Below are 14,827 nucleotides of genomic sequence, written 5' to 3' on the forward strand. Positions count from 1 at the left end.
CCAAGAGCATCAGTAAACAGAGACATGAGGCTTGGACCTCTTCTGAAAACAGCAAGTTGAATCAGGTGTGGGAGGAAGAGAGGCAGGACATGAGAATTGAATCCGATTGTGCAAGGCCTCAAAGCCCAGGCTAAGGAAGGTGGACTCCAACCTCAAGCGTAGGGCTCACAAAAGAGCAAGTGTGCGGGAATTTTCTCAAGGTGATCAGGGATATGAGAAACCATAAGAAAATGTGGCACATCACCTGGAATGTCTCTTTTACTCACAAAAGCAATTTTATGTTATCCTTTGAAAGATGTATTATGGAATTGAATGTCAAATCATATGGATTTAGAAAACACCAATCCCAAAGAAGTGTCCCAGCTGTAGTAAGCTGCTTCTAAATGAGGGCAATGTTGGAAGTAGTAACTGGGAGATAGGTTAGTGGTGGAACTCTTTGGGGAAGCATTGCTACAGGCTTGGATGCAATTGAAAGATGAATACGGCTGACTGCTTTGGGAGAGATTCAGCTTAGGCTTTTTTGAACGATGGTTTTGAGCAAGCGAACAAAGCAAAAAATAAGTGAAAAAAACTTTGTTTCAAGAAAAAAATTTTGTTGCACACCAACTGCATCACTTACTCTGTGACCCACCCTTTGGACAATTACTTAAGCTCTCTCTACGTCCTTTTCCTCACCAGCCGAATGGAGATAATACTAACACATGTCCCATAGTGTCACTGAAAGTTCAATTAGAATAGAGTCCGGTGTAAAGTTCAGTCATCACCTCCCACAACCATTATTCCCTAGCTACGTCATGCCGCGGGTAAGGGTGGGTCTGGGAAGAACACAGAGGGCCCAGACTGACCACTCCACTTGTATAAGCTTATAATGATTGCTTTGTCCAGCTGCGCCTGCTGGTCACAATTGTTTGCTGAGTAAACGAATGAATGAATGCATTCCTATAAAACAATAGTGTTTGAGGGCGGGGACCATCCTTCCTGTTATATCCCTAGAACTGAGCACCTACTTGGGGGAACAGTGGTCCCTTTGGGATTGCTGAACCAATGAATGAGTGGATGGCTAATGGCGGCAGGCAGGAAATCACGAAGGCCAGAGGAGGGGCCCTGTCTTGGTGACGAGGTCAGCAAGCGAAGCGACACAGCGCCCGGCGGCAGCAGCGCGCGCCCTGCTGGGAAGCGCGGTCCCTCCGCGGGGCCAGTCATCCGGGATGGGGGTGGGGGAGGGATGGGAGGAGCGCGGCCAAGCCCCGCCCCTCGCTCACGTGACCGGGGCGGGGCCGAGGCGGCGAGCCACAGCCATGGCCGGCTTGGTGGACTTTCAGGACGAGGAGCAGGTGAAGTCTTTTCTGGAGAACATGAAGGTGGAGTGCAACTACCAGTGCTACCGCGAGAAGGACCCGGACGGTGAGCGCCGCCGGCGCGACCTGAGGACGCACGGGGGACACGTGGACGCGTGGGGGAGGGGCGGCTCGGCGGGGGTCACGTGGGCGACCCCTGCGCGTGGAGGGACGCTGGGGCGGTCACGTGACGAGCGGCGGGGGGTGGTCTGTTGGACTTTCTCGTGGCGGGGGCATGGGGGCAGGGTAATGACTGTCGGGGTCCCCGAGGACTTTGGGGCGCACAGAGGGCGAATGCCGGGCGTGACTCGGCCTGGCGGCCGGCGGGAGTGTTTGGAGCCGGAGGGTGGGCACACATCCCTGAGAAGACGGACTGCCCTGGCCTCGTGGAGTTTACCTTCCGGGAGAGCCGTCCGACAGTCCATCTCCGGACGGAATGAACTTGGGAAGTGCTAGTGCAGGGGACAAAATACGGGGCGGGGCGAATCAGGAGTTGAGCGCCCCGACTTAAATCCCGTGGTTGGGAAGCGCTGGGAGAGTCCCTTTGAACTAAGACCTGGGGTACGTCAGCGGGATGGCCGCGGGCAGGGGGCACGGCGAGTGGGAAGGCCCCAGGCAGGAATCTGCAGTGAGGGTTCGGTGAACTTTGGATTGCACTTTGAATGTCTGAGTGGGTTGGTGGTGCCTCAAGAGAGCTGGTTCAGAGCCAGAAAGGATTATCCAAAAGCCAGGGAGAGGTAGGTAAACCCATGTTTAACCTACTTATTGGGTAGTCAGACCAATGCCTTAGGGTGGTTTTCTTCCGACGTCACTTTAAAAAATAATAATTATAAGACTAATTAATTTGGTTCTACCTTCCAATACCTCGCAGCCTAGTTTCCAGAAAAAGACATAGCAATATTCCACGTTAACTCACTACACAGAGTTGCTCTGCTGTCCATCGGCTTAAAAAGAACCAGGATTTGCCTTTTGAGAGGTGGGCTGTGTTAAGTGTGGAAGAAATTCGTAGGAGTCAGAGCTACTGAGGAGAAGACTATTGGGGGAAGTCTGGAGAGACAGGCAAATGTTGGGTAAATGGAGGAGATAATGGGGGAAGAAAACTCATCTTTGGGAGCATTTGAAGACAAGCTGTAGTTGAAGTTAAGTTTGCAGAGGGAGCCTGGAGCTCCCTAACACTGTGACTGCTAGGGAAAGGAATACAGGCTTATTCTGGAGGCCACGGGGAGCCACGGGGGTTGTTGGTGAAGAGAGCTCCTGGTAGTGTACTGGGGAGCATATACAGAGTAGTAGAGGGAAGAAGATGGAGATTGGCCAGGGGCCACTTAGAAGGAGAACCTGACCTTTGACAGTTTCCTTGAAAGCCACTGTAATTTCTCACCTATAATCTATTTTCTACTTAAAGATAATATTTAAGTTATGCTAAATGTTGGTTAGATTTTAAAATAATAGAAATAATGTATTTGTTAGTATCAGGTCCAACGTGTACTCCTCCCCAACTTTCTCTATACTCATCAAGACTTATAAGAACATAGGAGGGGGTTTAAAAATGAAAAGATAATGGAGTTTTCCCACAGACTTTTTTTATTGTTAAACCATTTTATTGGGGGCTCATACAACTCTTATCACAATCCACACATACATCCATTGTGCCAAGCACTCCTATACATTTGTTTCCTTCATCATTCTCAAAACATTTGCTTTCTACTTGAGCCCCTGGTATCTACTCCTCATTTTTCCCCTCCCTCCCACAGACTTTTTGAAGGCTCCTCATATATGAGTGGATGTCAGAAAGTATTGTTACTGAATCATAGAAACCTTTATTAAATAAAATATCAAGATGAAAAACTGTTTCTCAACATACCCACCATCTAGTCTATGCTCTTCTGATGGCAGGATTTCTGTCTTCCTAACTTAACTGGTCCCTAAAGAATTCTGCACTCTGGTTACACTCTGGCTTACAAACTGGCGGCCTGCGGACCGCATGCAGCCACCGAGGTACTTTTTTGTGGCCCGCGATGCTCTGAAATAAAATGAAAAATAGAAAAAATTGTTATGAAGAAAATAGCACTTAGAGGAGATCGAGGCAATACCACACACATAATTCCCTCGTTACACGTGGCCTAGTGCCTATCCTGGCTGTGGATGTGTATAAACGCGCTGACAGAGTTCTGGCGACGTTTGGAAGCGATATGTCTGCCACTCTCAGTGTCATGTCATGTAAACAGATCCCAACAGCGAAAAGGTTAAAAAGAGCACTCTGGGTTGTGCTGTTATGAATCAGACCTAGCGGCAGCGCTAGTTAACATTTTTAGAGGGAAGCCATTACGATTGTGCATCATGTTTGTCAGCTGCCCAACATTTTGTTTGTTTTTATTAGTTGCTCTTATATTTTCCAGTCACAACATAAGGGGTAAGTGAAAACTAGTAGTAGGAAAGCACTGGCAAGTTTCGGGTAAAAAAGAATAATTTTAGTTTTATAAATACATAAAATAAAATAAATATTTAAATAAAAGCAATTATGTAGCATTTTAATTATCCTATCCATATTCCTGAATCCTCACTTCGAAATATACATTAAACAAAATTTGTAAATGTGATGTGGCCCACGCGAATCATGCCTGTTGCATCAAATGGCCGCGTTTTAATTGAGTTTGACAGCCCTGGTTTACACCATGTTGAACAGCTGTTTGGCCATTGTCAAAGGAATCGGATTCTATTCCCTTAAAATGTTCTTGGAATTTTGGAAACAAAAAGAAGTCTGAAGGGCCTAGAGTGGAACTACAGGGAGGATATTTTCTTAATAAAATTCTCATGGGGCCTCCCCTTTTGACCCTGGATGAGTGAGCAGGTACATTGTTATGATGGGGGGAAAGTTTCCTTTTTTAAAAATCATTTTATTTACAGCTCTTATCCCAATCCATGCATACATCCATTGTGTCAAGCACATTTGTACATATGTTGTCATCATCATTTTAAAAATTCTTTCTTTCTACTTGAGCCCTTGATATCAGCTCCTCATTTCCCCCTTTTCCCCACACTTCCTCCCTCATGAATCCTTGATAAATTATAAATTATTATTGTTTTCATATCTTACACTGTCCACTGTCTCTCCCTTCACACCTTTCTGCTGTTCAGCACCTGGGGGTAGGGTGAGGTTGTACGTTGATCATTGTGATTGGTTGCCCCTTTCTCCCTCACCTTGCCCCTGCCCTCATGGTATTGCTACTCCCATTACTGTTCCTGAGGGCTTTATCTGCCCTGGATTCTCTGTGTCAGAGCTCTTATCTGTACTAGTGTACATGCTCTGCTCTAGTCGGGTTTGTCAGGTAGAACTGGGGTCATGATAGTGGGGTGGAGGAAGCAGAGGGATGTTGTATGTTTCATTGTTGCTATGCTGCACCTAGCTGGTCTTCATGTAACAGTTTTAGCACCCATCATGCTGAAATGTTGCTGAAGCCAAGATGTTCACTTAAAATTGAAAGTGACCAAAAAAAAAATTTTTTTTAATTGAAAATGACAAACTACGTGAGATCCCAATTTGAGTAGCTGTCACATCCATGGTAATTTTGTGGTCTTATCTCACCATTTTCTGGAAGTCACCATAATTTCTTCATTTGTTAAGGTTGACAGTCTTTCTCGAATCATCTCTGAGGTCTTCCTAAATTTCCTTCATCCATTTAAATCTAAACATTTCTTTTATGTGGGGCTGCATTGCTGTAAACTTGTTGCCACACTTGAATAGTTTGGGAAGGTGCCCTTGTGAGTTTTGTTTAAGATTTGATACTAGCCCTTGTTTTGAAGACAAGCTCATGAGAACTTGTCTGCATCCATCGACTGGTTGTAGAGACATGTTTAAACATACTTCCTTTGGAATAAATCCATGCATGCATGAACTGGAACCCAAGAAGCAGATCAAACCTTCCAAAGATTCAAGTGATTCTATCACTCCACTCCTAAAGCACTCAGAACAAAATCCCAGTTCCGTTCCTCTATGGGCTCCATGACCCGCCTTTTCCCATTTCCTGCTCCTTTCTTTCTCATCATTCCTTACCCGCGCAGACCTAATTCCCCTCACCTGTTGTTGTGTTTACTGCTCCCTGTGCCTGGAACTTCCGTTGCTCTTCCCACTTCAGTGTGTTTAAATAGCTAGTGGTTTTTTTATTCAGTATCCGCTCAGACAGGTCCTCAGTGAGCCCTCCCCGGCCACCGCTACAAACTCACCTCCTGTTATTTCATTCTTAGTACTTACTACTGTTTGAAAACATCATGTTTACTTATTTACTTACTTATGTCTGCTTCCTTTTCAAGAATATAAGTTTTAAGAGGTCAAGTGATTGTATTCCCAGCACCTAGAATGACATTTGTTACATAGATGTTCAAATATTTGTGGAATAAAAGTGAATGGAAAATGTGATACGTAGTGTCGGTGGGTCTGAAGAGGAGTGGGCAGAGGGGAGAGATGGTAAAGGGAGAGACTCCCGTGGGGGCCAGGGGGAGGCAGGACCCTATGTACAGGTTCCTTAGTGTTACGGAGTCGCCCAACACAAGACCACTGACCCACAAAACTGCAAACAGAAAAGAAGTTTATTCAAGACAGAAAAGAGAGGGAAATGGGAAAGTGCCCATACCCTAGACAAACCCGGGCTTGGGCTACAGCATAGCCATGCAGGGTCTAATGCTGCAGCCCCGAGTGAGGGTACCCCAGTCCTTATATATTCTTTACAAAGCAGCTAATCTTTGAAGTTTATGAGAACAGGGAAGAAGAATAGCTGGTGCTGAATGTCAGGACGCGGTCAAGCGGAGTGTTCCTGCTTGTCCCAACTGGGTGACAAATGTCCTGGGCGATTGGGGAGTTTCCTGCTGATGCTATCAGGCTTGTAACCGCAAGGTCACAAAGTCCTGAGAAAAGGGAGAAAAGTTTCTTTCTTCTCAATAAGCAATTAACTTAGGAATGATTACAAAATGGAGTAACTTAGGGCAATCTCGTACACCGGAGTAATTTAGGGCAATCTCGTACACCTCTACACTTAGTAGCTGATCCCTGTTCTTTCTTGAGGCTTTGCGTTCCATCCTGATAGAGTAAATAAGCTACATTCCTTTCAGCAGCCCCTTCTTGCAACTAGCCAGGGGCCTGTCTTTGGTGCTCAGTGTTTGGTTTTCCCATCAAACTGTTGCCTGATGGGAAGTTCCAAAGCTGGCAAAGCTTCAGTCCTGGAAGTTGGTAGGGCTTTAGGCCTGACAAGAAACAGCTGGCCTGGGAGTGGTGAAGCCAGTACAGGGGCCAAGGTCTTCCAGTCCAAACGGTGCACAGTCTCTGGCCAAGGGGCGATGGGGTTGTCTGTCGGAGTGACTGAACTCTTTCATGCCCTTTGTAGTAACATCATGTTGTGACACCTCTTCTTCCCACCACCTGGCAGCAGCCCCAGACCTAAAGAGCAGCTCTTGTCCTCTTCACAGGTTGCTATCGGTTGGTGGACTATTTGGAAGGGATCCAGAAGAATTTTGATGAGGCCGCCAAGGTTTTGAAGTTCAATTGTGAGGAGAACCAGCACAGTGACAGCTGCTATAAACTGGGGGCCTATTACGTGACCGGGAAAGGTAAGGAGAAGCCTGCTTTCTTCGGACCTTGGTGTCACATCCGGGGCCTCATGCTGAGCCCTCTTTACAAGGGGCCCTCACAGGCATTAGGGAAGTGGATTGTAGGAAGATTTATAGAGATAAGCTCCACTCAGTGATGGGGAAAGCCGCAGTCTTTCTAGTTAGACTCGAAGGAATGCTGTTTGCAAGTGGTGAGACCTCTGAGCCAGTCGCTGTGATGCTGTGCCTTAGTTTTATTGCCTCTCACATGGGTGAGATGATACTTGCTGTTGGTGAGGATTCACTAGGGTAATGGAGGAGGTAAAGGCAGCAGCACAGGGACTAGCACAGAGTAAGGGCTCGGTAATTAACCCTCTTTCTTCTGTCTTTTACCCCTCAGGCCCGAATTGTCCCTGTCTCCAGAGTAAATTTGTTATTTATTTCTGTATACCAAATTACCTCAACAAATAATTGATTATCTTACAGTTTCTGTGGGTCAGGAATTTGGGTGGAGCAGCTTGGCGGAGTGATTCTAGATATGTGAAGGCTTGGCCGGCTAGGGCTGGAGGAACTAGTTCTCAGGTGGCTTGCTCTCATGGCTGTTAGCAGAGGCCTCCGTCTCCAGCACGGCTCTTCCAGAGGACTGCTTGAATGTCCTCGGGACGTGTCAGCTGGCCTCCCCTAGAGCAAGTGACCCAAGGGAGAGCAAGATGGAATGGGCACCATCTTTTAAGACTGGCCCTGAACGCGTACATTTTTTTTTCCCATTTCTGTTACAAGCCCACACTAAGGAGAGAAATTAAATGCCACCCCTGAAAGGGAGGACTGTTAAAGAATTTATAGAAGTATAGGGAATGTGATCTTTAGTATTGTTCATTGAGGCCAGGATGATGGTTGACTTAGGGCAACTTCTTTGTGTCCAGTAGAACTGCTCCTTAGGGTTTTCAAGATGTTGGAGGCCTGTCTTCTGAGACATGGCTGCATGTGTGCAAACTGCCAACCTTGTCACCCAGACAGTTCGTGATCTTTAATAGAGAGTTTTTTTCCCTCCTTGCCTCGGCTAAATTTTTATCCAAAACATCCTCTTCTGCTGCTTGGGTTAACTCATTTAGGTCTCTTATCTTCCTTTCACAGGTAGCTAAAATGAACTTTTAAGACTGTAAAACAAAAATTGGATGAAAGATAAGAAACACCAATTTTCAGACATTGGATAATAGGCAGTATAGGCCTGTCCTCCCTGAGAAAAGGGAAATAGCACAAGGTGAACCCCTCCACAATCAATCAGTTTGGCTTTTTGCCTGGAGGTGCTTTCTAGATGAGGCTTAAAGAGGAGGAAGCCCAGCAGAGCATGTCTGTCTGGCTAAAGTGAGGAAGCAGGTAAGAGATGGCCGCTGAGTCAGCCGAGTTAGAGACAGGACCTGCACGTAGAAAGAGCTTCAGGAATCCACATACAGGTAGGTCCCTTTAAGGTACTGGTCCGTTGGTAAGCTGCACATGTCTAGGTTTAAGACTCAGAGACCTGGTAATGAGAAACTACTATGGAACTGTGCGCTGAAATGTTTCAGAAGATAGTGCTGAGTCATTTGATTTTCATCCAGCCAGAATAAAGTATCATTTATAATGTCCAGCATAAAGTAAGAAATTATTAAACAGGTAGGGCAGGGAAACCAAAAACAACCAATAGAAACATATCTAGAGATGACAGATAGGTGGGCATTAACAAAGACTCTTAAAACAGCTGTAAAAGGTTTAAAGTTTTATTAAAAGACGATGGACATGAGTGAACAAATGAGGATTCTCAGTAGAAAATTTCAAACTATTAAAAAAGAACCAGAAGCACAGCAGCCTGCGTGATCACGAGGTGTCGAAGGGACCCGATATCAGGCATCAAAGAACAGAAAATCAAATGATTGTGAATGAGGAGGAGTGCACATTGGGGACCCAAAGCCCAAATGTAGGCAACTGGAAATCCCCTTACAGAAGGGTCGCAGGTAGGAGACAAGCCAGTCAATGTAGTGTAGCAATGATGAAACAAACAACTTTTCTCCAGTTCCTAAATGCTTCCTCTCTGCGCCCCCCTCCCCCCCACTATCATGATCCCAGTTCTACCTTACAAATCTGGTTAGACCAGAGGATACACTGGTACAGATAGGAACTGGACTGGAAACACAGGGAATCCAGGACAGATGAGCCCTTCAGGACCAGTGGTGAGAATGGTGATATTGGGAGGGTGGAGGGCAGGTGGGGTGGAAAGGGGGAATCGATTACAGGGATCTACATATAACCTCCTCCCTGGGGGACGGGCAACAGAGAAGTGGGTGAAGGGAGACATTGGACAGTGTAAGACATGAAAAAGTAATAATTTATAAATTATCAAGTGTTCGTGAAGGTGGGAGTAACAGGGAGGGAGGGGGAAAAATGAGCTGATACCAAGTAGAAAGCAAATATTTTGAGAATGATGATGGCAACAAATGTACAAATGTGCTTGACACAATGGATGTATGTATGGATTGTGTTAAGAGTTGTATGAACCCCAAAGAAAATTATTAAATTTTAAAAACCCAAAAAATGAAATTCTAGAATTAAAACAATATTTAAAATGAAAGTTCAATGGCAGGCTGATTGAAGAAAGTACAATAGACACTATTTAAATTGAATCAAAGAGAAAAAAGCTGCTCCACTTCAAAAAAGACCTGTGGAACACCACCCATCAATCTAATGTGTGCATCTTAGAGTCTGAAGAAGGAGCGAGAGAGTGCTATACAAAAAATATTCACTGAAACAATGGCTAAAACACTCACCAAATTTGATGAAAAATATCTTCTTTTAGTTCCACGAAATTCAGCCTCCCTAAACAGGATAAACAAAAGGACATAAGTAGGCAATTTGATGAAAACCAAACAAAAATTTACAAGCAATCAGAGAAAGGCACATTGCATTCAGGGAACAATGGTGAGGATTCTCATGTCCATTAGAAGCATTGTAAACTAGAAGATAAACCACAACATCTTTCAAATGCTGAAAGAAAAGCATGTTCAACCTTTAATTCTCCTCCACAACAATTACCTTAAAAATGAAGAGAAATAAGTTCATTTTCAGATAAGCAAAAGCTGAGATCGAATGATTTGTACTACGAGAAATGCTTCCGATGATGACAAAGTCCCAAATGGAAGTCCCAATCACCACAAAGAATGAAGAGCACTGGAAATGTGTGTGAGGTGGAGTAGAGCCCACAAGGCAACCCTCTCTGCTCATACCAGTTGCAAGTTCGGGACTTCACAAGAGTGTCCTGAGGTTTAATAATTTGCTAGAAGAGTTCATCAAAAAACCAAATTAAGGTCATGGCCATTATGTTGATTCCAATTCATAGCAGCCCTGTAGGACAGAGCGTCAAAGATAACTCTTGTCCATAAATTTCCCAGCTCAGGTGACGAGCTTTGTCCATTGTGCCTTCTCTGAAGGCGCTGCCTTAGAAACAGAAGTCATGGCTTCTCTGCACACCAGTCTTGGCTAGCCGTCAAGCACTTGCACCACTTCACTGAAGTCACTCGAAGCGGTGACCCTCATGGTTACAGCATGTACCGGAAAGGGATACAGACTACAGTCAGCCAAGGGAAGAGCATTGGTCTAGGGAACTTCCAAGCCCCAATCTCCAAGAAATCCTTTCCCAGTGGAATCGTGGACAGCACTACTCCTGGTAATGACATGTAACAGCGTGCATGGCGTATGCCAGCCAGAGAAGGTCATGCCAGCCTCCGTGTCCAAACTTTATATTGTAGCCCCATCACATGGGCTTCGTTGATTTTCCACACTGCTCCACATTCTTGAGGTAAGAGGCCGAGCCGACCCAAAGCTCCCACACTAAATCACATGGTAGACTGTTCTGTGACCTTGGGCCCGAAGCAACCCAAAGCTCTTTATTAGGCATGAGATTATAGTTATTTAGGGATTATTTTCCAGAAACTCTTGGGGCAAGGTTAAATACCTTACTATATAATATAATTCGTATAGACATAAATGGAGGCATTTCCCCCTCATTTCTTAATGTCATTTAAAGACTCTAAAGGGAGTTTCAATTTTCATATAGAATTTAGAATTGACTGAGCTTATTGAGACTGGAGGAACCCTTGAATCTGTTGCTCTGAGAAAAAATTTGAACCTTGTATTGAAACTATCCCTGAAGTCATCTTCAAACTAAACAACAGTGTGGCTGGATTAATGAAGAATATTCACCTGAGCACTGCACTCTTTCATACTGAGGTCAGATGAACTTGACAACAGTAATTCTGAAGATAGATAAGTAGTTGAAGAGGCAGTGGGGAAACAATATGGGGAAAGTGCCAAAAATGGTGATACAATATGTACAATTAAATTGTACGTGTAGAAAAGAATATGTGTATGGTCTGTGCATATTGTCACCAAAAATAATCTTTACAAAAGACGTTAAGGAGTAATTAATAGCAAAGCGTTTTAATGCTTATAGAATAGATAGAAAATATATGGCAGCAATAGCACAGAGGATGACAATATAGTAAATAAACACATTGTGTTTTTGTTTGTTTTTGACACATTGTTGTAGTGTAACAATCAGGGTTCTTATATATAAAGTAGTATATAATTCATGGTCAATTATGATAAATTAAGGCTGGATATTTTAATCCCTGGATAAACCATTAAGAAAAGAAAAAGGGTAGCTGAGAAAGTCAATTATAGAAATAAAATTGAATGTTCAGTTCAAAGAAGAAGGGGTGGGTGGGGTATCAAATGAACATATGGGAAACAAGATTATAGACTTAATCCCATTTATATAATTATATTAAATATAAGTAGAATAATAAACTTTCCAATAGGCAGAGTTTGCCAGACAAGATTTTTTAAAAGCCAGACCCAACTATATGCTGTTTAAAAGTAGCCCACGTAAATTTTTAAAACTCAAACGACTCAGGGCATCTAAATATAAGTCTTTCTCAGAAAAACCTGTCTGTTAACCAATGAAGAATGGATCCTGGGGAGGAGATGAGCCAGTCAGGGTGCACTGTAGCAACGATGAAACTTTCCTCTAGTTCTTAAATGCTTCCTCCCCCCTGCCCCACCCTCCCTCTACTATCATGATCCCAATTCTACCTTACAAATCCGGCTAGACCAGAGGATGTACACTGGTACAGATAAGAACCGAAAACACAGGGAATCCAGGACAGATGATCTCTTCAGGACCAGTGCTGAGAGTGGTGATACCGTAGGGTGGTGTAGAAAGGGGGAACCGATGATAAGTATCTACATATAACCTCCTCCCGGGGGATGGAAAACAGGAAAGTGGGCAAAGGGAGACATTGGACAGTGTAAGATATGACAAAGTAATAATAATTTATAAATTATCAAGGGTTCATGAGGGAGGGGGGAGCAGCGAGAGAGGAGGAAAGTGAGGAGCTGATACCAAGGGTTCAAGTAGAAAGCAAATGTTTTGAGAATGAGGGCAACAAATGTGCTTGACAATGGATGGATGTATGGATTGTGATGAGTTGTACGAGCCCCCAATAAAATGATTTAAAAAAAAAAGAATGGAGCTAAGGATATAATTCAAGGATGGAAACTTTTACAGAAGTACTATTGATAAGAACATAAGTGACAAAAGCAGAAGGTGGTGGGATGGAGCCTCACGGTCCTTCGTATCCTATTCCTACTACTTGGGACAGACCAGCTACAGTTATCATAATGCCCTGGGCACTTTCTTCAGTTATCTTTCTATGTATGTATCTATGTGGTGATTTAATGTTTGTTTTACCAAACTGTTGTGCGTGGTCCTGTTCCCCAGGCCTTAACATCTAAACTCATTGCCGTTAAGTTGATGCTGACTCAGAGTGACCTTATAGGACAGGGTAGAACTGCCCTTTTTAAGTTTCTGAGACTGTAACTCTGTACAGGAGTAGAAACCCCCATGTTTTGAATTGCTGACCTTGTGGATCACAGCCCAATTTGTAACCACTATGCCACTAGGGTTCCTAGGATCTGACATAGTAATTGACCCCAAAATAGGCATGCAATAACAGTCTCGGTGGCACAGTGCTTGCATTTCGCTGGTAACCATAATGCCATCAGTTTGAAGCCACCAGCTGCTCTATGGGAGAAAGATTTGACTTTCTACTCTAGTCAAGATGTAAGGTCTCCAAAACCACAGTGACCGTTTCCTCGGCCTTATAGGCTCATTATTCCAGGCCTTCTGCCTACCTCATAGTATATGAATTTCATTACTGAAGTCGTCCCTCATTTAGGCTGGAGACATTCAGAGTGTATCCTAGCTTGAATTTACTTTCTCATTTCTTTTTCTCCCAGGTGGGCTGACTCAGGACCTGAAAGCTGCCTCTAACTGCTTTCTGATGGCCTGTGAGAAGCCAGGAAAGAAGTCTGTGGAGGCATGTCACAATGTTGGCCTCCTGGCACATGATGGGCTGGTCAATGAGGATGGCCAGCCTGACCTGGGGAAGGCCAGGGACTACTACACAAGGGCCTGTGATGGCAACTATGCTGCCAGCTGCTTCAACCTCAGTGCCATGTTCCTCCAGGGCGCCCCGGGTTTCCCCAAGGACATGAATCTGGCATGCACTTACTCAGTGAGAGCGTGTGACCTGGGCCATGTCTGGGCCTGTGCCAATGCCAGCCGCATGTACAAGCTGGGGGATGGTGTGGATAAGGATGAGGCCAAGGCCCAGATGCTCAAGAACCGGGCCCAGCAGTTGCATAAAGAGCAGCAGAAAAGTGTTACTCCCTTAACGTTTGGGTAGCGTGGCCAGCCCTCTGAGGCAACGGACAGCCTGAGGCTAGTACCTCCTGTTTCTGAGAATTAGGACCATCCTTTGAGGTCAACCTTCTGGAGCATGAAGACTTTGTTGAACTTGAAGCTCATTGTTCTGCTTATGTACACCGATGGCCCCAGATTGTCACCTAGTGGGTGCAGCTTGCAAGTTCATTTCAACCAGTAGTCCTTTATCTGGGTGTGTTCTGTGAAGACACCCAAGTCTAGAGGGGGTCTTGGCCTTCAAACTCCTGCAGCTCTTTGAAAAAGAGAAGCGTGTTTGGGAGCCATAGACACTTGGTGGAAGGGAAAAAAATCAAGTTGGAGAAATCAGAAACCATAGAACCTGAAAGAATCAGAAATGACATTTTTATTACTACCACTCCATCACTGCGGAGGGCTTGAAAATCAGAAAGTGCCTTGGTTTACATAACGGAGAACCTTCAGAGGAGTCACTATTGCCCCCCTCTGCCTTGCACCTTCGTTGGTGTGGGCTCCCTTTTGCCTTTAGAATGAAGTCTTTAAGTAAACTCAGAGCACTCAGGAGGTGTGTGTAACATGAAGGTTAAAGGTTGTCGTGCTTCAGGGTTGCCCAGTGGGTGAGATACAAGCCTGCCATCTGGTAGAGGAGACCATGGTGAGTGATTAGCGGCCTCAGCAGTTCACCTGGCCCTGTTCATCATGCTGGGGCAGCGGATTATTCCAGGCAGCTTCAGCTGGAAATTCATGAGAATGGACCTTGTGACACTTTTTGTCTCCTGAATAAATTATTTTGATTTATTAGCACCTTGTGTTCTGTGTAGTGTTCTCTTCAGAGGCCATGGCAGGCTGTGCTTTTTAAGAATCTTTGTCTTGTATCTCCCTGGTCACTAGGGGGCGAGATGGTGGTTTGACTGCTGGTTACTGTGCCTGCCGTCTCCACTTCCTGCTTGTGGCTGCCAGGTTTGCAACGCCTAGAAGGAAGCAGGCTTCTCAAGTTGATGGAGGAAAGGGACTTTGCCCCCAGAGCAGGGCTTTAAAAGGCAGCGAATGTATTTAAAAAAAAAAACATTTTATTAGGGGCTCATACAACTGTTACCGCAACCCATACACACATCAATTGTGTAAAGCGCATTTGTACATC

General features: G+C 44.8%; 1 protein-coding gene across 1 annotated transcript; it reads left to right on the top strand.

Moving 5' to 3' along the window:
• The first annotated feature begins 1,298 nt into the window (after window positions 1-1,298).
• On the top strand, window positions 1,299-14,490 carry LOC101642110 (cytochrome c oxidase assembly factor 7). Its single transcript, XM_004699420.2, has 3 exons — window positions 1,299-1,404; window positions 6,795-6,935; window positions 13,245-14,490. Exons 1-3 carry the CDS (start codon window positions 1,299-1,301, stop codon window positions 13,691-13,693), a joined length of 696 nt encoding a protein of 231 aa, XP_004699477.1. The 3' UTR covers window positions 13,694-14,490.
• The last annotated feature ends 337 nt before the right edge of the window (window positions 14,491-14,827 follow it).

Source organism: Echinops telfairi, unplaced genomic scaffold (genome assembly GCF_000313985.2).
Source record: "Echinops telfairi isolate 266 unplaced genomic scaffold, ASM31398v2 ScPeMD7_443;HRSCAF=831, whole genome shotgun sequence".
Classification (NCBI taxonomy): Eukaryota; Metazoa; Chordata; class Mammalia; order Afrosoricida; family Tenrecidae; genus Echinops; species Echinops telfairi.